Source organism: Glycine max, chromosome 11 (genome assembly GCF_000004515.6).
Source record: "Glycine max cultivar Williams 82 chromosome 11, Glycine_max_v4.0, whole genome shotgun sequence".
Lineage (NCBI taxonomy): Eukaryota > Viridiplantae > Streptophyta > Magnoliopsida > Fabales > Fabaceae > Glycine > Glycine max.
The window spans coordinates 37,709,643-37,734,225 of record NC_038247.2 but is presented as its reverse complement, the minus strand read 5'-3'; the positions used below and the strand labels follow the sequence as shown (position 1 = coordinate 37,734,225).

At 32.7% G+C, this 24,583-nt stretch overlaps 3 protein-coding genes across 5 annotated transcripts; 1 reads left to right on the top strand and 2 right to left on the bottom strand.

The window, feature by feature from the left end:
• Positions 1-4,148: 4,148 nt before the first annotated feature.
• LOC100807879 (protein trichome birefringence-like 33) lies at positions 4,149-7,911 on the bottom strand. 2 transcript variants are annotated; one of them, XM_003538435.5, is made up of 6 exons: positions 7,514-7,908; positions 7,109-7,364; positions 5,651-5,822; positions 5,325-5,524; positions 5,058-5,216; positions 4,149-4,839 (listed from the first exon to the last, which is right to left on the bottom strand). In XM_003538435.5, the coding sequence occupies exons 1-6, from the start codon at positions 7,713-7,715 to the stop codon at positions 4,500-4,502; spliced, it is 1,329 nt and encodes a 442-aa protein (XP_003538483.1). In that variant the 5' UTR covers positions 7,716-7,908; the 3' UTR covers positions 4,149-4,499. The 2 variants fall into 2 exon arrangements, with proteins under 2 accessions (XP_003538483.1, XP_025980272.1); XM_026124487.2 differs by having other exon boundaries at positions 5,058-5,524; positions 7,514-7,911.
• Positions 7,912-9,500: 1,589 nt separating this feature from the next.
• On the bottom strand, positions 9,501-16,693 carry LOC100809288 (uncharacterized). Its single transcript, XM_026124484.2, has 11 exons — positions 16,384-16,693; positions 15,797-15,839; positions 15,109-15,162; positions 14,180-14,243; positions 12,510-12,566; positions 12,206-12,312; positions 12,061-12,099; positions 11,061-11,149; positions 10,887-10,965; positions 10,129-10,176; positions 9,501-9,973 (listed from the first exon to the last, which is right to left on the bottom strand). The coding sequence occupies exons 1-11, from the start codon at positions 16,557-16,559 to the stop codon at positions 9,893-9,895; spliced, it is 837 nt and encodes a 278-aa protein (XP_025980269.1). The 5' UTR covers positions 16,560-16,693; the 3' UTR covers positions 9,501-9,892.
• Positions 16,694-18,404: 1,711 nt separating this feature from the next.
• LOC100807011 (DEAD-box ATP-dependent RNA helicase 18) lies at positions 18,405-23,989 on the top strand. Of its 2 annotated transcripts, XM_003538433.5 has the most exons (13): positions 18,405-18,421; positions 18,918-19,253; positions 19,414-19,650; positions 19,977-20,237; positions 20,477-20,556; positions 20,658-20,763; positions 20,901-21,014; positions 21,153-21,251; positions 21,353-21,442; positions 21,820-21,926; positions 22,003-22,146; positions 22,654-22,901; positions 23,631-23,989. In XM_003538433.5, exons 2-13 carry the CDS (start codon positions 18,990-18,992, stop codon positions 23,876-23,878), a joined length of 1,998 nt encoding a protein of 665 aa, XP_003538481.2. In that variant the 5' UTR covers positions 18,405-18,421; positions 18,918-18,989; the 3' UTR covers positions 23,879-23,989. The 2 variants fall into 2 exon arrangements, with proteins under 2 accessions (XP_003538481.2, XP_014619727.1); XM_014764241.3 differs by lacking the exon at positions 18,405-18,421 and having other exon boundaries at positions 18,818-19,253; positions 23,614-23,989.
• Positions 23,990-24,583: the final 594 nt, after the last annotated feature.

Sequence of the window (24,583 nt, the reverse complement as noted above, 5' to 3'; positions counted from 1 at the left end):
AATATTTTTTAAAGGGCAGTACTCTATCCACTTCTAGCTAAGATCGCCCTTCCAACATTTATATTTTATTAAAACAAATGATCAAGCTTATAAAATATTACTTACATCTTCATATCATCCCATATATAGTCTGAGCATTCTTACTTAAATTAAAAGAAAGCTAGTGTTATGAAGGAAACAATTGTTAGGTAATTTAAGACTACAAAGTATTCATGATTAATTCAACCCATCTTTACATATAACATGTATTTAAGTTTTTTAATTTACAGAAAGTATGTAGTAAATTAGTAACATGTCATATGATGATTAATTAGGGACCATGTGTTCAAGGATCACCTGGATTCTCAATAATTTCTGGTGAGTTAATTAACCAACTGCTACGTTAATTTAAAAAAAGAGAAGAAAAAATGTAATAAATTTAAATGTTACCACGTTGATTTGGTGTGTCCATTTTTGGTTTAAAAAAGAATAAGAGTTTTAATTAGAAATCATAACTATATGACTTCTAAATATTTATTTTTAAAACAAAAGTGTCAGTACTTTCTAATTAAATTCAAATAATAATGTGATTTTTTTATTTCATTTATTGAAAAGTGACTTACAAGAACATTAATACATTATTATTACCAAGACAAGAAGTCCAAGGAAGCAACTTAACACACACTTGTACATATACATAGTACATAACAATTCTATCATTTCTTTAAAGAAAAAAAAAACAATTCTATCAGCAAATTGATACTTTTAATATTCTCTATTAATTTGGCGTGATTGATCATCATCATCACCTTCTAATGCAATTTTTTAATGTTCTAAACCAAACCCATCGCCATTCGTCACAATGCATATATATAATACCCGCCGGATAAACCGCTGCAAAGTTAGAAGACTGAGGATGTATTATAAGTCACTGAAAAGTTTGCGCGAATGTACTTCAGTTCACCAACTGATCAGGTAAAGTGTAAGGTTAGTAATAATTCTTATCAATTTGTTTGAGCATGAGGACAAGAAAGTACTCCATTATTGATCAGTCCTTGAAATAATTTCTATCAGGGAACAATGTTTAACACAATGTTTATAGCACAACCAAGTTGCTACTTCACGTGTTTTAATTTCAAAAACTGTCTGATATGCTTCAATGTTTGTGGTCCAAAGCTATCAAGTTGCATGCCCATTGTCTGCCTCAAAGCTTCATTAGTTTTATTAATAAGTAATATTTATCAAAAAATTTGATTGAGATTCTTTTCTTTCAGTCATTTTTTTCATTGAATGTAAATTTTATTTTACAAATGTAATATTTTTTATGATAAAATTAAAATATAAATTAAATTTATCTCTAATCACATTTATTATTATTTTTCTCCTTTATTTCTTTCTCTTTTGCTATGAACACACACCGAACATTTTCCTAAATTATATTGGCATGCATTGAGTAATTAACTACCAGCCGAATGTTTAACCGAAACAGATTGATTTATATATATATAAATAATATTTGTCATGCATCTTTCAAAAGTAAATTAATAAAATTATATAATTAGGCATTTGATCTTTTCTGAGCGTGGAAATTAATTGGTGAAACGGTGGGCACTGGCTTCTACTAAATTGCAGTGCATATGTACGTATCAGCGAAAGGATAACTGAAGCCCTGATACTAGAAAAAGCATTTTGTTTTCCTTCAAAAATAATAATAATGAGATTTAATTTCTCTTTGATATATAGCCATGCACGTAATATGGAGCGTATAATATTAACAAATAGATCATCATATTTATATTAATTTACGGATTACGACGTCATAATAAACTAATTTGTAGAATCAGCCTCTGAACTGCAACTTGCCATCGAGTAAAACTCAACTTGTTGGGCAGACAATGCCAAGTTGTTATTCTTTGCCGAAGCTAATATTCTTTCTCTTTTTGCGTTCAATATATTAATTTGATTATACAAATGTGAGTTGTAGGTTGGAAGGGATGGACGGAATTGCAAGTTGGCTTCCGAGTGGGCGTCAAAACCTTTCTTTAATGTTTCATGAACCTTGGCTTGTTATATATTATTATTACTGTTACAAGAATTAGTGTCCCATGAGTCATTTACTCATTTTACCACACAAGACTTCGTCAAATTGCCGATAATTTCTCATATATGGATTCAGTGCATATTTAGATTTAAGGTGAAAAAGTACTTTTGAGTAAAAGTAATTTTATCAAAAGATTATGATCTTTATTTGTTGAATTTGTATTGGAATGGAATATGTATATAATATTTCTAACTTCAATCCAAACATGTTTGCACTAATTGTGTATGTAATATTTCTTACTATTTCACTTATTGATGAAAAGATTCTCCCCTTTAGACTTTATCTCTCTTTTTGACTATGATATTCGATGCGATAGAGATGAAATTTTTTGTTAGATTAAATGTCTATTCTTAGGTCTAAAGTTACAGTTTTTATGCATGATGTAGTTTTTTTTAAAATTTATTTATTGACTCTACTTCAACCATACTTGAGCTTATCACGACTACATGCTTACACACATATTACCGATTTCCATATCACCAACATCTTCCACTGATTGTTCATGCCTTTTGGAACCTTAGTGCAATTCACCTAACTTTGCCAAGGTAAAATGTTGGCTTAAAACTAACATCTTGAGTGAAGATCCTCTCAAGTATAGGTCATGCATCAATTTTTTTTATTTAAATATATTTTCATTGACTTTTATAGGTTCTCTTTATTTAAAATTTACCAAGAGAAGTAGACATAAAAACTCATATAAAACAATTATATGAAATTTTAACTTAATTAAAACTATTCATTCTCTCTTAATCACTTTGATTAGTTTGATATTGGTAAAAAAATAATCCTAAGACTAGTTGTTTTTCGATTTTCTAGATATTCCATGATCGCTATGCTCCCGCTTTCAAATAAAAGTTCAAACTCTATTCGTGTTTTGGTTCACAATTCCGGTATATTTTGGAGGGAATTAATTAAGTAGGACCCTTGAATTTTGGACTTAGTCACATTGTTTTTTAAGTTTTGCTTCTAGGCTTGGATAGATGGAACATGTATGAACTTAAGGTTAAGTGTTTTTTTGTGATATTCTCAAGTGGAAGATGAAACAAAGCCATTTAGAATGGCACGTGCAATTCTTGGAGCAGAAATTATCTGTACGATGGAAGTAATTCAACCTTGAGAAATCAGCTTTGTCGACTCTATTTTTTTATCAATAAATATTAATTATTAATCAATAAATATTTTTCTCTTTCTTTCTTTAACCACTAAACCAATTTTATAACTCCTTATTACAAGTCTATGATTTTGGTGACTTGGGACTGAGTCCTATGCAGACCGAAGAACTTTGGATTGGTGATTCACATCTATATATGATCCCATTTTTCATATTTTATGAGGTTGTTTATATTCAAAGAAAAGTTATTGAAACTTTATATATATATATACTACGAGTCTAATTATGGTTAAAAAAATTAATGAAGAGATGCAAAAGAAAGGAATCTTGAACAGGTGGGAGACGTTGGGGATCACTTCAACTATTTTGAGATACAAGATTGGAAAGGTTCTCAAGCTCAGCATTTATTGAAAAAAAAATTACTCAAAGTCTCACATCAATAAAAAATAATGTCTAAATAGAATATATAAATGTCAACGAAAGGTTCTCAAGTTCAACATTTATATATTGTTTTTTTACTTCTCAAATGCTCTTTCGCATTTTTCATATTTGCAAGGAAGGTAATCGCAACGCTGACATACTAGCTAATTATGGTCTCTCAATTAACACTTTCTCTTGGTGGGATTCAATTCTCCCTTTTTGTATAGATGATTATATGGACAATAGATTAGACTGTCCTAACTACAGGTTTTGTTCATTTGTTCCTCCTCATGGGACTTGGTATAATCTTCTCATATTTTTTCGATTTTCATCGTCTTCAATATATTTATGACTTACTGAGGGTGTCCAAGAGGTGAGTGCCAACATAACTGGAACCATCTTCTTATTCATGACTATAACTTTTCATTTTTAAAAAAGTGAGTTACTCATCTTGTAAACCAGTCTTATAAGATTGAATTAGATCCAACCAACCCACGTTATAACAGCATTAACTATCAATATAGAAAGAGAAACAAATAATTTTAATGTTTGATTTCATAAGTACTAATGTTAAAACAAATGTTCCATAGCAATTCAATTCATCTATATATGTGTTAGCATAGCACCAATGCTAGGGGACACAATTAACTAGCAAAAATTGGAATTTGTCAATCCAATTACAAGAAGAAAAAAAAACTCAATTTTATATATACAATCTCCTCCTTCATCAATGTTAATGTACTATTATTCTACACAAATCCTCTTTGCATTCATTCTTTCTCTTTTACCATTTCTAAAGCTCATAGGTTGTAGCCTCCCATTTACAATTTTTCATGTCATGCCACACAAGGAACCGAGTTAACAAGGATCTTTTATTTTGATTCACTTTCAAGGATAAAATAACTTGGCAAACAAAAGCTCATTCCAAGTATCTGGAAGTCCAGGCAAACACCAATGCGTACAATCAGCATAGCTAGCAGGGTTAGCTAATTGCTCTGGAGTCAACCGATTCCATTGCTTCTTGTAAATTGATGTGTGTGCATCTTTACGATAGTTGGATAGTTGGGTAATGTTGAGAAAAGTTATAGGTATTTTGGATTTTCTAAACACTTCCCCAATTACTTGCATTATGCTTTTCTTAGAATCAGAACCCCAATATGTGGGATCATCAATTGGTGTTGTTTCATTGTAGCAGTTCCCTCCTGCTTCACCTCCCCACTCTATGCTTCTGCCCACATATTTACATAACGATGTGAGTCCTCACAATTTGATGCTTCCATATACAACAAATTCTTCAATAAACAATACTCTCTTGAAAATAGCATAATGAGAAGTACATATCAATCTCACTCTAAAGGTTAGCAACATCAGAATATAGATATGCCATTATGTTTAGCACAAAAAAATGTGTTATTGGTATATTATATGTGTGTGAACTATACTCACTTTGCATGAGATGGTGACATGCTGATAAAGAAGACTCTTGTCTTGTTGGAGTCCATGTTCAGCCTCACCCATCTAAGCATACTTTTGATAGCCATACGATAAGCGTCCTCTGTTGACATCTCAATAATCTCCTTTACTTCATCGTTAAAAGATCCAAGCCTAAAAATTTGAGAAAACTTCAAGCAATGTTTTGCAATGGCAATGTCAAAGAAATGATAGAGGGCAAAGTAAATAATTGCTTGAGTAAAGTAAAGTAGAGAAACATACAAGATCTTCATCTTAGAGCCAGTTATCCACCAAAGGTAAGTGTTAAATACAACAATATCAGCGTCTTTCCAATGACGACCATGCGTATTGATTGAACCTTTTCTCACAATCCTATCAGTTACCCTATGGATGACAGCATTATCGGAGTTTGATTCAAGAAGAAAAGGTGCCCAATAGAACTCAATTGTGGCATTGTATTCCTAATTAAATACAACACAATGAACAAAGAGGGAGAAAAAAAAAAGGCTAACATGATATTGTTGCTAACACTACTATGAAATGAAGTTATGTATTCTACATAAGCAAGTAGTAAGAGGTGTACCTACCTTAGCTGAAAAGACAGTGAGTGAATCCAAGGTTTCCTCGGATTTGGCATGTTCAGGAATAAGTTGATGGAGAAGGCATATCAAAGAGGCATATTGACTTCGATTGAGGGAGTCTCCAATAAACATCATCCTCTTCCCACGAAGCTTTTCCAACATTAATCTGGCACTGAATCTGCATTTTGGTAAAAATGTGTTATGTTTAGCTTAAATTAATTATGATTCCTTGAAGCATTCAATGGATTGAGTTCTTTAAGGTGTAAAGAGTGAATCATAACTAAAAAACAACGGACCAAAAGTATCTTTTGAAGTTATTTGCATACTAAATTTTGATGTAACCTTCGTAATTCATATCATTTTAATCTCATTAAGAGAATTGATTCATTTCTTGCCTGAAGTACCAATATTAATTTGATCTCTATATCTTCTCATTGGAAACTCTTAATTAGCGTTATTTCATTTAACGGCCTTAACGGGTATACAAGAGAAGTTAACTTTCTTATCTATCCATTTTTCCTTCTCACTTTAAACAAGAAAAAAGTAGGTATGTCTGATTACACTATTTGGTTGTTTAGTCTATAGAAGATCCATTGAGACTAAACAATTAATTATATAGCCTTCTCCCTCATCTGGCATCCACTCGTTTGTGGTAAAGTCATTGCTTGTGGATTGGATTCTTAAACGTACACTTAACTTCAAAGACCCTACCAATTAAATCTATCTAACCAACGCCTACAACTCCTTTAGTTTCAATCACAAAAGCAAATAGTCATTCCAGAAAGAAGGAAAAAACGTGGCCACAACTTTAAGATGTCTAATTTTCTGTTTCAAACTTGCAATAATAATCAACCCGAAACCAAGTCCAAGAAATTAACTGGCTTGGACATAAATTAAAATAGAAAATGTCACAAAACATCAAATTAGTAGTATTGAAATGCAAGTTGTCTAACTGGGACTGGGGAATCCTCAATTAATTACTTCATTATGTCATGTTCTTGCTACAAGGTCCCACCAATGGAAAACATACATAACGTCCTACAAAAGAGAGCTACAACTACAAGTGTCGACCGATTCGATTCCACCATCATTGCATGGTTTAACTGGTACAAAATAGTTGGTATGCAATCATTTAATTGTGATTCAATAAATGACGTGTTATGACTACAACATTCATAGCGTTCAACCACCATACAGTGCCACACGTGGCTGCCATGAAACGAATTCAACAACCCCACTCCGACGCACCGACAACTTGAACCCGTGAAAAAACCACACACACGGCACGACACATTTTTTAACATTCTCCCTTTTGAAATATTTCGAAATTATTATACTACTATTATTTTTTCTTTCGATAGGAGATATTTCGAAATTATTATATCCAATTACGTGGTAGAGATTAGAGAATATTTCCGTAGAACTGTTGAACAAAGAAAAGAGAAGAAAATCAGCACTACTTACGTGGGAAGATCGCAACCGTGAGGCTGCCATCGCCACCGCTGATACTCCTTATCAGGCCGACCGTGTTCTTCACATGTTAATTGTGGCTGTATGTACGGACACTCCGATTCCTTGTACAGTGGCCGAGTCAACTCGTCGCGTACCCACCTTCCGTTGAACACGTCACACTCTTCTTCTTCCTCCCTTTTCGATTTTGTCCCCGCCGTCTTATTTTCTTCGGTATTTTCTTTCTTTGTTGTTGAAGATCTCACATCGACTAAATGATCAAAATAATATATATATATATATATATATATATATATATATATATATATATATGAGATAATAATTAGGAACACTGAAAAGCCAAGAACAAAAAGAGAGAAAGAAGAAAAAAGAGTTTCTTTGATTTACGAGGGAACTCACCGGGTGTGGAGAAGAGTGTTTGTGTGGTGTGATCGTTGGAGTGGAGGCGTGGACGGAAGATGAAGACAAAGTCATGGCCATATAGGATGGCGGCGAAGAGAATGAAAGCTAAGAGGGTGAAGAGATAAGAAGAGAGACGAGGCTTGACTCTGAGAAGAGAGGGGAAGGAAGAAGAAGAAGGTGGCTTCATCATTTTTTGCATGCATGAACCCTAACCTTTGTTGGAGTTGTGTTGGTTTTGGTTACAACAATTTCATATTCTTGTATAGGAACCTACAATTCTTTCTGATTTTAAATTAAAAGTGAAAGCTAAACTGGTCAGTTGAAGCCATCATTGTGGAGTTTCTGCATATGTCTTTTCTTAGAGAAGACAAGTTTATACCAATAATCCACCGTGATTTCCGTCATATATCAATTTTATTTTTCAATATATGACTTAGTACAGTTAGTCAATAATAATGAGCCACGTTTCGTTCGTGCTTTTTCGTGCAGAGATTACCTTACTAATTAATTAGCCAAGCTGGTTTGTCAAAGCCAGAGACAGACATGCATCTACTTGAATAAAAATAATGTCATACACAGTTAAATTATGTATCCTAATTAACCGAATGACAGAGAGGAAGAACCAAAAAAAATTATAATAATAATAATAGCTTTCCCTGTTCAAATAGGATATACATATTACATCAAAGAAACAAAAAGGTGTCCACGAATATATGTGGATATTTTCTCTGGGTTATGAATAAGGGTTTGGAAATTATTAGGTAGAGGGTGATTAGGCGTTAGGTAACGTTGCATTTGGAATTTAGCTGCTCTGTTGGTTCTTAATTCTCACAGCAACAAAAGAATATTTGGACCCTGCAGAGTATTATATATTTATATCATTATTATTATTATGCTGCTGTGCTAGCTGGACACTGAAAAAAAAATTAAATCATGGGCCAACTGAAAATGAGTAAACTAACATAGTAATAATGACTAATGAGTTGTAATATTAATCTTCCTCAAAAATAAATAAATAAATGAGTTGTAATAGTCCTTTGTTCTATTGCTAATTGTATGCATTTGATGATTGATTCCAGTTTGCATATACAATGCATACATTACATTTTATTATTATTATTATTACTACTACTAGCTATTACTATTATTATTATTATTGGTCTAAAAAAAGAAAAAAATCACGGATTCAATATTTTCTATTAAAAAAATTAATATTCTAACAAATTAATATTTATCAATGTAGTAGAACTTGAAGAATACTGGATAATCTTTCGAAATAAAGACTATCACAAAATATTGGAGTTAAATTATATGATTAAAAATATTGAAGTTAATTTATAAAAATTATCACAAAAATATATATAATTTATTGAACTAAGTTTATCAAGCATTCAATTCGATATATAATCACTGCTATTACTGTAATATAAACATAAACATAAATAGCCAACAGTGGCTCATGCAATCAAGCTCTTATCTAAAACTATAACTTTTTCAGGAAGCTTATAAAAAGGGGTGGTTGGCTCATGCAATCAAGTTCTAATCTAAAAGAACTTTTTGAAGTGTTCACATTGTTTGAATATTTTTCTGATAAAATAAAAAAGTAAAAGTAATTCTACCCCATAATTTACAAATTGAAAAGAAAGGAAGAAAGAAAAAGTGGGGTACTACATGAAATAAATAGCATTACATAAGCTATATTTCATTCTATTATATTTTAAACAATATAATTAGTAAAATATAGTAAGAGAATGATCAAATTTCATACGTACTTACATTAATTAAAAAAACAAATACAAGTTTAAAGACTTGATTAAAATTTATCAAACGGTTCAAAGACCTGTAGTTTAAAATATACCCGGGCTTCATTGGCAGAAAGCTAACAGCATGAAGAGATACACTCATACACCCCATCCATATAAAACTAACTAGAAATGCAAGAATGATTACAAAATGAGAAACAAGAATGAATTAATGGTCAAAGTAACAAAAAACAAGTTACAATTTCATTCAATTATCTGATTATCAACCAAAGAATGTCTTCCAAAATGATTAGATTAGCTCCATTACAATTCTTCTTTTCTATAAGAATTATGCTAGACCTTCTTTTTTTGTTTTATCTTCTTTTTCTTCTTCTTCCTCCTCTTTCTCTTCTTTCAGAGAGAGACAAAAGAATGTTAAATGCTAAATTCATGGAGGGACAATCAAAACAAGAATTACAGATTTCTGTGGAATGTTCCATATCAAGGAAGCCCAGAGCTGATCGATAGGGTATCTGAAAAGGGGGTTTTCTGCATTGTCGGCAGAATGTTGGCCTCGTTTTGGAGATTAGCCTTAAAGAATTCATCAGACAAATCCAGAATCGAAAATCTAATCTCAGAAGTTCACAGGAGAATAAGTGCTCCGGTGACCTTCAGACGGTCCCTTAAACTTCCTCGCCAAAGATGCACACAGACTCTGCAAAGACAAAATAAAAGACAATGCTTACACGAAGAATGCAACTCCCAACCTTCTTGTACATATCATTGAACTAAAGTTTTAAAAACTTATTTTATCTTTTCCTAATGTCAGATTGGAAAAACTGAAATTGAAGCATTCATGTAGAAGAATACCTGTGTTCTCCTAGGCAAGCTAACCCAGAAGTCCAGGTTAGGGATAATCTGTAACATAGAGTCAATGAAAGAATATTCAATCCCAATTGCAGTAAAGTCCCACAAAAGGTGGCTTTAATGCTCTAAAAAAGTGCTGTGAATGATTGACAAGGAATTAAACTTTTAAAACATCATAAACCATTTAAGAAACAAAATTACAAACAGAATGACTGGGTGTGTAACTAAAAAGCAATTTCCCACCATTAGAAAAAAAGGGACAATAATGAATTTGAGTTTCAGCGTGAGATGCAAAAATTTAGCCATGTCATTTAAGTTATGCATACATAAATGGCAACAAGAAAAGTCCACTATGAGCTGCTGACAGAAGGTTTACATTATGCAATGTTGATTCAAATGACAGAGCAAGTATAAGGAAACAATAACGGAGTAGATAATTCACAAAACCTATATGAAACACACAAAGGTTTATACTAAATATATTTTTGGTCCATGAAAATGGCATTTTTAAAAATCAATTCCTGTTTAAATCTTATTAGTTTTAAAATTTATAAAAACTGTGTGTTTTTGGTCCTTAACGAGAGGCTATAAACACAATACTTTTGTTAAATTTAGAGACTAAAAATAAGAACTAAAAAAAAGCATATGTTTAGAAACAAAAAACAAACTTAAGACTAAATAAAATGAAAACAGACATACATACCCTACCAAGAAACAGAGTACAAGACAAGTAAAAAACAAAAGGACAGGAGAGAACATACATCTATACCACGAATCCCGAGGAAGAAAAATCGGTAAACTATACCAGCCAAGAGATATGCAGCAAAAAGACACAAAACACTGGAATGAGATAAGATGAAACAACTATTAGTAATTTAGCCAAATCACAGCCCCCTGTGATAATTAAGTCTCAGGCACGACAGTAAAACCCTTACATGATCAGTAAGGTGCCAAACCACCCCAACCCTCCTCCATGAACATTTACAATGATGGCACAGCCAGATGGGTGCTTTAGCTCTGTAACCTGCTTGAGAAAATTACAACAGTAAATAATAGTTTTCTTTTGTTTAAAAAGACATATCACCTTCATATTGCCCTTTGTTTTCAACTTTTGCCTTGCCACCATTCGTATTTTCAGGTTCCATTAGATATATATATCAATGCAGGGGAATAAGAGATTGAATTTCTGTCAAGTTTTCTCCATTTTGAACAAAAAAGAATTGAAGACATAAGAAAAAGACTCATTATCTCGTTTATTAGAGCCGAGAGCTTGCTAGCTTAGATCTGTGCTGCAATTTTGTGAAATCTATCAACTTTCCTGCCATGTATATGCAACATCTATAGCTTGAAAAAAAACATTTTGTCTTTGAGCTTTTAATTTCACAATTAAAACTCAAATCGACAAGAATACAGGGACATGAGTAAAGAACAATAAATGTCTTCACATCATTGAGGGACATGGTAGTTGAAGAAAATAGCTGGAAAAGGAAAAATAAGAAAAAAAAATTATATAACTCTTTCAACTGGTAAATTAATTCACAGAAAAAGAGAGACAAAGATAGGATGCCAGCAAGATAAACTAACATGATAATAGTAAATAAAAGAAAGCCAATATCAGAGGATATACCACACTAATGGAATGTGGACCATAATATCATTTGATAATATTATGAAGTTTCTACAAGATAGATGAAAAGGAAAATCCAACAAATTCAATCACATTCCTTGCTGTTTTAAATTCAACATTTCCCAGATTTCCAACAATTGTCAGTGATTTTCAATTTCAAAGTTAACAAATTATAAAAATACATACTACACAAGGACATAAAAGAACTATGATCGGATGATGGAAACCTAAATCATAGTATCATATGATAACAAACAATATGAAAGGAAGCACTAATTATAAAAGATATCCCAAAATAAAGTACTCACATAATCACAGGCCCCTAATCTCTCCAGAGTTCGCGGTCCCTGTAAACAGAAGATTTATAATGAAACTTTCCAATCAGTATCAGGTTAATAATTTCTGGTTTAATCAATTAATTTTTTTTAAAAAAAAAAAGAATAAAAAACCTACTTGCACTCCATTTAAATTGCAAAGAACAGACACAGCTAGAGAACAGTTGTACTTAGGGCCACTGTTCGACATTTTAACAATGACACCAGTGTGGGGATTTTTCTTATCTGCCATTGGAATAGCATTAGAATCATATATTATCTAGTTACTTCATATTTAGAAGCATTATTCAAAATCACTTAAATCAAATAGTGCATAATACACAAAACAGGAGGAGCATAAATAAAGCACCCAAAATTAGCAAAAGAAAACCATGGATTAAAGCAAATAAAAAAACAGAAACAGATGGGAAAATTAGGCTTACCAATAATGTCAACATCTATTTTTTGGCCACGTCCTATGGCTGTGCATACATGATAACCTGCATTTATCACTTTGTTAGAGGATGAAGATTCCATCCTACTTAAAATTTCACTCTAAGATATACACAAAAATTGACTTCAATTGGATACAGTTCATGTATCAAAAGCTTTAAATGGTTGAGCAAGGTAGAGACATAACCCCAAAATTAATTTTCTTGGCCTACAGATGATGAAGGGGACATGTTATTTAGACCCTAAAATAATCTCTACTACAGAACTTAACCACTCTACAAATATTTCCATTGTACAGAAGCTGAAACAATTTTTTCTTTTATCATGTATGGACATATTTTTTTCAGAATTTTCAATAACAAAGTGAAAGAATGCACATATGAACACATAGAAGCAAATGAATTAGTAATTAAAATCAGCAACACACAAGAATATAGGCTCTTCTTATACCAAAAGCAGTGTACAAAAAATGAGAAACAAATGAAGAAAGACAAAATTAAAAAAAAAATATTGTTAGCAATAAAACTTGCAGAAATGAAAAGGTCTGATAATTTTTTTTATTTTTCTGTAAGTGCAATTAGCTACTATGAACAAGTTCAGTAATGCTATCACTCAATATAAAAAACTTTTATAGTAAATTGAAGCACTTTTAGCTAACCTAAGGTCCTGTTTGGGGTTGTTGCAAGTATCCAGTTCATTATTTTAAAACTTAAATTTTAAAACAAAATATGTTTGGATAAAAGATGGGTCAAATTGTAACTCACTTTTGGAAACAGGAAGGAAAAAAGATTCTAATTCTAGTTTTAAGTTCTTAGAAATTGTATCGTCTCTTTAAATACTTTCCTCCACCTTTCTCTGTCCTTCTTCACCTCCACTTACTCAGTCTCCACCGCCAACTGTCACATCCCCACCAGTGAGCTTCCCTCCCCCAGCCTCTCCACCACCTACATCCCCTTCCCCAGCACCTCCATCCCACCTACAACTCTCCCTCCCACAACTCCTCCATTTGCAGTTCCTCCACCCGCACTGACCCCAACACCTTTGTCAGCTCCCCCCTGCTTCACCCCATGTTTCTAACTTTCCATTTAATGAAATCAATCAGGTACCATTTTGGATGCAGACAGAATATTCTTTTCTGCTATGCTTCACTTGAGATCTTCTCATCACAGCCTCACTCGAACGATCTGATCTTGCATCGTTTTTAAGTTAACATTTTAAAGGAAAATTATAATAAGATTGACGACATCTTTTTAAAACTGGGGAAAAAAACTAAAATGACAAACTAAAAACTGGTTTTAGTTTTTAAAACTTAAGAACCACCCCAAATGGAGCCTAAATTGTGTATTGTGGTGGTAGAATATATTTATCTGTGAGAGAGAAATAGCAATAGAGACTCGAAGCAAAAATGACCTGAATTGCATTTTTACTTAATGATGATCTAAAAAAAATGCTTCTGAAGAAACAATTCTGCAATTGGAGAAATTCATACCAAGGTCAAACACGCACTTATCATATAATTCCATTCATAATGAGAAACTGCCTATGTTGCAAGGTACAAAAACTAAACAAAGCAGCAGAACTATTCAGTTTTCCCACAACTACCACAAGCATAAAGCAGTAGACAGTAAATTGGAGAAAATAGAAATGTCAGGAATTCTACCCCCAACGTTGTTTGCCACAAGAGCATTGCACTCCATCCCACAACGTTTTGGCCCTCCACAATCCTAATGCAAACAATAAGACAAACAAATAAGCAGAAAGATTTGTAAAACTATGGGACAATAAATTATTAAATATATTACATTATTTCAAGATATTTCATGAAATAATTTACTTAATGCAAATTGCAGCAGGACCTTTGAACAGCCTTAAAATCCTTACCCAATGCCTATCCCTGAAGTTATTTATCATTGATATGATCTACCTTTTCATCTCATCCTTTTGAAGTAGCATCAATTTTATGTTAACAGTGACCACTAGGCACTATAAGCTAGACTGAATGATTGTTAATTGTTTTAAACTAAATATAGTTTCCCATTATCTTCATCTTTTGGAACATTTATCATACATTATTAGATTGCGATGCCAAATCATGTTTGATTGTAAGGTAACTAATCTAACAACATATTCTTCCTTATTAAAAAATGTACAACTTCACAGTTATCTGTTGTTGAGTTTCTTTGTTTAAGTATATATACATGTGAGAGGAAGTATGCATGCATTGAAGCTTCATATTTAAGTTTCTGTTTATTTATACAGGCTCAGATCTTTGAAATAATTTTTACTATACAATTTTCTAAGAAAGCTTAAAAAGGATAGATAAATACAAAGGAAAATGACTTGATGAAAAAAAAAATGTACTGAAAAGAAAAAAGGAAATAGTATATTTGAGATATATTACAAGACAAGCAACAAATATATCTACAACTGCTGTGATTCCATAAACTATTCCTTTATAAAACTAAATTTTATCCGAAACATAATTAATTATATAGAGTATGATCATAATTCATAAATCACGAGTAATTATGATTGCTATATGTCAATCAACAGAGAAAAAATAGCTTCACAGAAAAGAGAAAAATTTACCCAGCAGTCAGCACATATTGGAGGATCATGATTGAAAATCATTCCATCGCAAAGCTGCTCAAACAACCAATGCACAAAATTCAATTATAGATCAACATAGCACAAACTTTAAGCTACATTAAGACTATTGTATCCTGTATAAACATATATGCTGTGTTTTGAAAGTCCATCTGTTCATAGAAAGTTCGACTGAAGTGATTGACCTTGCATAGTTACATATATAACAAACACTAATTCAGTCATTGGAGTACAAAAATGAAGCAACTTTCTTTTACTAGTAAACCCCTAAGTTAATCCTCAAAATTATAGGGTTGAGCATTTTAGTCCCTAAGATTTAAAAAACCCTTTGTTAGTCCCTGATATTGCAAAAAGTCATTCCTTTTATCCTTTTCAGCTATAATTTTCACTGTCATTTTACACCAAAAAGACTATAGTAAATGACGTTTTGTAAAGAGACGGAATAACGAAGGGCTTTGAAATTTTCAGGGACAAAAATGGTAGAATGACTAATTTGGAAATTTACTTGTTTGTTCAGAGTTAGAGTGCTAAAGCCCAAAAAAAAATTACAGATTATACTCTGTATTTATGAATTATGTCAATGACCATAGACAGCTAAAAAATAATACTAATGGATGGAAACTCTACTAGCAAGAAACCAAAGAAATAAGTGTGACCTGATGGAGCCAACCTGAAACCAAAGTGTGGTATCGTTTACTGCCACTTTGTAAAATCTACAAGCACCAAAATAAATATGAAAAAAGAAATTTTCAGTCAGAACTGTATAACTGCAATATCCTTACAAAGTATTCATATTTTACAGCTAGTAAATTGTGATATAAGAACCAATGATCCCACCAAGGTTGGCCAAGTGGTGGTGGGGTTTATGTAGTTTAAATGAGGTCTCAAGTTCAAAGCTTATTGTTGTCTTTGTAAAACAATGCCAAATCACAATAATAAAGCAGAGAATCCAGATACTAACTGTTAAAATCCTAACTTGAGTGAAAATTAAATCCTCCAAACAACTAAATTCCAAAACTCTAGCAAGCATCTTATAGCATGAATTAAACTAATCCCAGGAAATAGAATTATTCTAAACATGAATCAAGGAATAATAAAACATCATAATTCAATTAATAAAAAAATTACAGAAATATGTATATCCTAACAATGAAAAGGTTATGAAAACAGAGAAACAAGGAGAAAAGACGGAACAGCAACACAAACATGGAGAGAGAGATAGAGAGAGGGGGTTAAGGGCAGATCAGGAGAAGAGACCCGTCTTCGCTGAGGATGCCGTGAGGAAAGTTGCGAATGGGAGAAGAGAGGGTGTAATTGTAGAGCTTTTTCCCGTCGAGAAAAGAGAATTGGCAAGGTGCAGTGGCTGTGACCGAGGTTAGGTGAAAAAGCGTGAAGAGAGTGACGATGACGATGATGATGCGTTGAGCCACCATTGTTGGAAGGGTCAAAACACACGCCTATTTATTCCATTCCATGCTGCTTCGTTTTGAGCTGAGAGTGAAGAAGGGAGGTGAAATCGTGTGAGATGTGTGGGGTGCAGGAAGAGAAATGAAAAGAAGAGGAACAAATGGAAAACATCTTGTTGGGGACCACTCTTAAACCTCGCTAATTTCCTACATTTACCGCTGTTACTAAATTTAACTAGTCAATTTCCCCAAAATCACCATGCTAATGATGAAAAAAAATATATTATTAGTCGTACAATCAAGCCTATTGGATTATGATTTTAAAATATTATTTTAGTATAAATTTTTTTTATAAATTTTAAAGATCATGAAAAAATATTATAATTTGTCTAATTTTTTTATAAGACTTTTATGATAGTTTGAATTTTAATGTATATCATATGAATTTAAAAGATTTAAAAGAACTATATAAATTTATAAGATTTAAAAAAGATTTAGAAATTTTTAAAAACATATTCAAATTATAAGAGTTCATGAAAAAATTATATCAAATGATGAAGTTTAAATATAAAAAAGTAAAATCAATATATTTTTTTAAAATATTTTAATAACTAAATTGATTTTAGTTTTTATATCCTCCTATACTCATTCTTGATGGAGCAACATTTTCTCTCTCTCATATTTGAACAATAGACTTGAAATCATAAGTTGATTTTTTTATGTTTTTTTTAGGTTTGATTTTCTTTTTTTCACTTTAAACTTTTGTTTTAAAATAACAGATAAAGAAATATATTAGATAAGATAAAGATTTAAAGATAAAAATAAAAGATTTAGAGATAAGATAAAATAAGAAAAATAAAAGATTAAGATAAAAAAGATAAGTAATAACATGTTAAAAATCTTCCTTTTTAATATTTCCTCAATCTTTTTATCTTTTAATTTATCCTTTTGATATATGCAAGTCATAAATAATAAAAATATCAATTCTTATCCTTTAAGCTAAAAATAATTGTTAAATAAATATTTTTAAAGATATTTCAATATACTTTTATTATAAAAAATAATTCACATCATATTTAGTTGTTATCATTGTAATAAGGCTAAGAGCACTTTCTCCGCACGGTCTTTCTCCACCACGTAGTCACGCGTGCAAATCACACTCACCTAGCACCATAGCCTCGACCCACCACCACCACCACCACGCAAAGTACATCTCTCTTCTCTCTACAATTTGTTTTTATCCTATTTTTTTTGTTGGGGTTGATTCATTGTTGTTGTACTTTTAAATGTAAAGATGGAGAAGACTCCAACTATTTCAAATATGAAATCATTTGTTGTTGGACATGTTTAAATTTCATATTTTAAATTTATTGTTTGAATTTTCTTTTGTTAAGACATTATTTATTTTATTAGTGTAATTGACTAATTATTGAGACTTTATTTACCTATGTATTGAACTTAATTTGATTGTATTGTATTTTTATTAAAATTGAAATTCTTTTAAAATTATGCCTGCGGACAAACCTGTTTGACCCGTGGGGTCCGCGGGACGACGGCAGACCAATTTATTTATTTATTTGGTCCGCGTAAGAAGCGAGACAGACTGATCCGGTCCATTACCAATACGAACTTATGCGAACGGGCCTTACGCGAAGTGAACCGACCCGCTTATCCACCGGTAATTTAAACTACGTAAACCCCACCACCACTTGGCCAACCTTGGTGGGATCATTGGTTCTTACATCACAATTTACTAGCTTTAAAATATGAATACTTTGTAAGGATATGGCAGTTATAAAGTTCTGACTGAAGCTTTTTTTTTCATATTTATTTCGGTGCTTGTAGATTTTACGAAGTGGCAAGTAAACGATACCACACTTTGGTTTCAGGTTGGCTCCATCATGTCACACTTATTTCTTTGGTTTCTTGCTAGTAGAGTTCCATCCATTAGTATTATTTTTTAGCTGTCTATGGTCATTGACATAATTCATAAATACTGAATATAATCTGTATTTTTTTTGGGGGGGCTTTAGCACTCTAAATCTGAACAAACAAGTAAATTTCCAAATTAGTCATTCTACCATTTTTGTCTCTGAAATTTTAAAAACTCTTCGTTATTCTGTCTCTTTACAAAACGTCATTTACTTTAGTCTTTTTGGTGTAAAATGACAGTGAAAATTATAGCTGAAAAGGATAAAAAGAATGACTTTTTGCAAAATCAGGGACTAACAAAGGGTTTTTTAAATCTTAGGTACTAAAATGCTCAACCCATATAATTTTGAGGATTAATTTAGGGGTTTACTAGTAAAAGAAAGTTGCTTTTTGATTTTTTTCGTTGTTATTTTGATTTTTTTTTTCATTAACCCATGAAATAAACCCACCCAGAGAGAAGGTACAGGTACAACAAAGGAAGGAAATTGCATAAAGGCAACGAACACATTGAACGGCGGCGCCACCATGGATTCCGAGTTCCCCAACAAAGCGTTAACAAGCGTGCGTTTTTCCGACCTGAATCCGCCACTCTCTGAACCGGTTCTCCAAGCCCTATCACACTCCGGCTTCGACTTCTGCACCCCCGTCCAAGCCGCCACCATTCCCTTGCTCTGCAGTTTCAAGGACGTCGCCGTCGACGCCGCCACCGGTTCCGGCAAAACCCTAGCTTTTGTCATTCCTCTCGTCGAGATTCTACGTCGCTCCTCTTCTCATCCCAAGCCTCACAAGGTAGCGTGATATTGGAATTTAAGAATACGTGCATCGCGGAATACTTGTGTTTTAGTTAGTTCCAGTTTATTTTGTTGAGCTTGGATATAATTAGGTTAATAGCAATAAATAATCTAATAAGCAATTAGGATAATCATTATTATGTGTACACTTGTTGTAGGTGCTAGGAATAATTATATCCCCTACAAGGGAGCTATCAACTCAAATATATCATGTTGCACAGTCCTTCATTTCAACATTGATGAATGTTAAGTCCATGCTCCTCGTTGGTGGAGCAGAAGTAAAAACAGACATAAAGAAAATAGAGGAGGAAGGAGCAAACATATTGATTGGCACGCCCGGACGGCTATATGACATAATGAATCGGATGGATGTTTTGGATCTTAAAAACCTTGAGGTATGTGTTTCATGCTTCATTTTCATGTATGATTTGACATTGTTTATATACATAGGACATGAAGATTTCTTTGGTCTTGTTGACAAAATAATATTTAGTTGATGTTGTTGCATCCTGTTTCAAGATCCCTGGTCTTCTATTCTATGTACGCATTAGCAGAGGAACATGGGTTAATGACTTCATGCTGTTGTGAAGTTCTGATCTTTTGGAAATTTTTTTACTCTGGATTATTTGATTTGGTGTATTACACCCCCCCCTCCCCCCCCCCCCCCCACACACACACACACTATTTTAGCAATTTGACATTATTATGATTATTCTTACAGATTTTGATTTTGGATGAGGCTGATAGACTCTTAGATATGGGATTCCAGAAGCAGATAACTTCTATTATATCTCTCTTGCCTAAGCTTCGGAGAACTGGTCTGTTCTCTGCTACTCAAACTGAGGCTATTGAAGAGCTTGCTAAGGCAGGATTGAGGAACCCTGTGAGGGTTGAAGTTCGAGCAGAAACAAAATCAGAAAAGGGTCCCGCATCATCAAAACAACCAGAATCTTCCAAAACACCTTCAGGACTTCACATTGAGGTAAAACTTATGAGGCATGCCCTAATGCTGTAGTTTAAATGTAACTTTGCTATCCAATGATTTCATTTTCTCATCTTAGTAGCAGAATCATTTCAATATTGTTTGGTAATTTACCTGTGGTTCTCTGTCTTACAGTCTTACTGGAATCCATATAATAGGTTTCATGTACTGCTAATAGATACACAATTATGTTTATCCTTTGCTTATATATTCATCCTCTCATACTTTTGAGTTTGCAGTACTTGGAATGCGAGGAAGATAAGAAGCCATCACAGCTACTAGATATCCTTATTAAGAATCGCTCAAAAAAAATTATAATGTGAGATACACATTGATAATTAATGATGTGATTTGTGCAGTAGAAGAGTAATTTATCAGATATAATTTATCTTACTCAACATCATTTTGACTCTAATGCAGATATTTCATGACTTGTGCATGCGTTGATTATTGGGGAGCTGTCCTTCCTTGTCTTTCTGTTTTGAAAGGCTTCTCCTTGATTCCCCTACATGGGAAGATGAAGCAGGTATAGTTTTGGATGTTAGCATTTTTCAATATTGAAGCATAATATTCTATTAATTAGCATTGTTTTTCTTTTTTCCCATTATTTTGTCAGTGTCTTACTGTTTACATACATGATTATTTATTTATTTTGTCATATAGTCTGCCAGGGAGAAAGCACTAGCTTCATTTACAACCCTTTCAAATGGAATTCTTCTATGTACAGATGTTGCTGCACGTGGACTTGACATACCGGGTGTAGATTGTATAGTGCAGGTAGCTCTGTGCTTCTGTGACCTTGTATATGATACTGTCTATTGACTATTGCATTTCATCTTCTTTGGTTCTCTCTCTCTCTCCCTTGGCTGCTAAAATAGACCATACAGTGTGGTTAAAATGTTTTTTCTTGTGCAGTATGATCCTCCTCAAGATCCAAACGTTTTCATACATAGAGTAGGTCGAACTGCTCGGCTGGGTAAACAAGGTCATGCTGTTGTCTTCTTATTACCAAAGGTTTGGTCAAAGTATATTAATGCTGTAATGCTTTTGATATTCCATGCAGTATTCTTTTCAAGTGTCAATTTTATTGTAATGTAATCTATACAAATGTGTAGGAGGAATCTTATGTAGAATTCCTGCGTATAAGAAGAGTTCCCCTTCAAGAGAGAATATGTTCTGATGATGCTACCGATGTTGTTCCTCAGGTTTGCTCTAGGCCTTTATAATCTTAATTTTTTATTTTGTCATAATATTTGTATTAACACAGTAGAAAGATCCTTTGCATGCTGGTTAATGGTTAGTGATACTCATTAGATATATGAACTAGTTAATCCTTTTTTCTGACTTCTAATAGAGTCAACTAAATAGTTAGTGGAAATAAATTCCCTGATACAACATGATATGAAGCCCAGATTGCCACCTAGGCTAATGCTGATTTTGTTCATTCACTCTTGGAATTTTTTTTTATTGCTTGTTTGAGTAAACATGCTTACCAGTCCTATATTTATCAAACTGCAAATTGTATATGATTTACCATTTTCCAATTTTCCGATAACAACACTATTGATTAAACTTGCTTAAGATTCGTTCTGCCGCAAAAAAAGATCGTGATGTCATGGAAAAGGGAATTAAGGCTTTTGTTTCTTACATCCGTGCTTATAAAGAGCATCACTGTTCCTATATTTTTAGGTGAGTCATTTTTAATGTTGCTTTCATTTTATAATGAAACATCATCATTATCAAACTAATTATCTCACTCTTGCAGGTGGAAAGAACTTGAAATTGGTAAATTGGCTACGGGATTTGGCTTATTACAACTTCCTTCAATGCCGGAGGTAAAGCACCACTCACTTTCCACGGATGGATTTGAGCCAGTTGAAGATATCAATTTGGTGGACATTAAGTACAGGTAAAAACATTTTCATAGCTTAACTTTTCTAGTTCTTGGGTAAAAGCATTGTCAAGAACCATTTCTCCCCAAAAGCTTATGAATGATATAAATAATTGAATATAATGTCTAACATGCCATAGGAGCCTTTTGGGCTTTAAGCAAAGGGCTGGGCCACCTTACCTTGTGCTAAAATTTATCTTTTTTAATTTGAAGAATGGAGATAGAATATGTCAAACTCTCTGTCCTGTACACTTAGTCAAGAGTCTCTAATACCATGTCAGGAACCTTCGTTCCCAAAAAGTCAATCTGATAGGTTAAAACTCATGAATGGCTGTACATCTAATAAGAATCAATTGTTCCAATGCTATCCAATTCCCCTTTTACGATCATAGAATGATGGAATTTACTTTCTTGTCTTGTAAGATTTACAATTGACTTTAATATGAGTGTCCTGGATTCATATTGTCTTTACTCTTCCTTTCTCTCTTAGAAACCCATGCTGATGGCTTAACTTCAATAATATAGGGATAAATCACGGGAGAAACAAAGGAAGAAGAACCTGCAAGCAAAGAAAGAAGCCAAAGAGAGAGAGCCAAAACCTCAAAAACCGAAGAAAACCCCAATTGCACCCACTGCCACGCGGAAGAAAACAGCCCGACAGAGACGTGCTCAGCAGACAATGGAAGACGAGGAAGAGTTGATGCAGGAATACCGCTTATTGAAGAAATTGAAGAAAGGGACCATAGATGAGAACGAATATGCCAAGTTGACAGGTACTGAGGAATTACTGTGAAAGCAAAGTATGCATGCCTGATTATGCTGTTCTGGATATCATGGTTGCTGTTGTAAAGGTATTCAGTAAAGAATGGCAGTTTCAAACAAAAAATTTTGGCTAGTAAATTATAATATTCTTGCCCACGGATTACTATACTAGTTAACACAAAAGGCAAGAATTTGTGATTTGACTTTGACCCATTAACACACTAATAGGTGGCTGCTGTGAAAATTTAGTAATGATAGGCTCAAGGAGACTATTCTATCTATACCATTAGAACTACAAAGAAAAGCTAAAAGATAAACATATATATTTTTCATTGATATCTCAATAGAGTGCGAATCTTGCATTATATAAATAACCCTGATGGATGATATACACTTGTCATAATCTATTATTTTAGCAAATATAAAATAAAACTGAATAATATAAAAAGGATAACACCTAAGTTATTTAGTATTTAAACTACCTTTTTGGGTCTCACTAGGTCCATTCCTATCAAGTAACCAATCATATTTCCGTTATCTTATTCGTACTGCTATTTTTGCAACAATCTCTGGTGCAATTTAGCTTGCTATTATAATTATAAAGAGCCATGCATACACAAAATGGCAAATTAACTAACTGGAAAAGAATCATATAGGTTTATTATATTCTTCCCATTTCTTACCTCATTCTTTTGAAAGTAACAACTAAGGATAACATGTCAGTTTTTGCATGGCGAAAGGTGCGCAAGGCGATGAGATCATTTTCCCTCAAGCACTGTTGGTCGCAGAAAATGAACCACCCTCAGGTTTGGCACATAGTAATGGTTGGAATCCTTTACCCATTTTCTTGAGCATCATATCAAACTCATGGCAACCTTTGTCATACACGGTCACTGAAATTGCCTCTCTAACATCTTCACCTTCTTTAAAGAACCCTAAGAGGATGTCTTCGAACCCTTGCACGGGCAAGCATAGGTTCCACTTGTAATTGCTCAGTTTTGTCATATATGGCATGCTCAACTCAAAGTCTTTCACAATGCCCACGCTCATTATGAACTCTAGCTGCAACTCATCTTTAAATAGAATTTCATTTACGGCTTGGTTGTCTTCAACCACATTTTGTCCCTTCCCTGAATTTGATGAGCTCTCTGCCATTGCTTTTTTTTTTTTTTCATGTGCAGAGAGGAACACAAATCTAGGACCCTTCCTTTATTACTTATAGTAACATACATGGGAGAAGAAATTTCCCCTCCAAAAGTTTGCGGTTTTTTTTTATAAAAAAAAATTAAAATGCATTAAAACATTAATATTAATATTCATTCATAAAAGATACTATTTAATAATCATTTAATTACATTTCATGCGCTATGTAATTATAAATAAAATACTTTAAAATATGTTGTGGTAATGATGCCATTAGAGATGTCATAAGCAAACAAACAAATGTTATAGTTTTTACGGTCATTATAAATTGCCTATTTAAATATTAAATTAATTTAAATACACAATATATTATCTTCATGGTCATTATATATTATCTATTTAAATATTATCTTAAATAGAGTATATTCTATGTATTACTAATTACAAATATATTATTTACAAAGATATATATAAGTATATCAACGTAATAATATTCGTTGTAGTTACTTTTATAAGAATGTGGAAATAAGAAAAGTAAAATAATTAAATG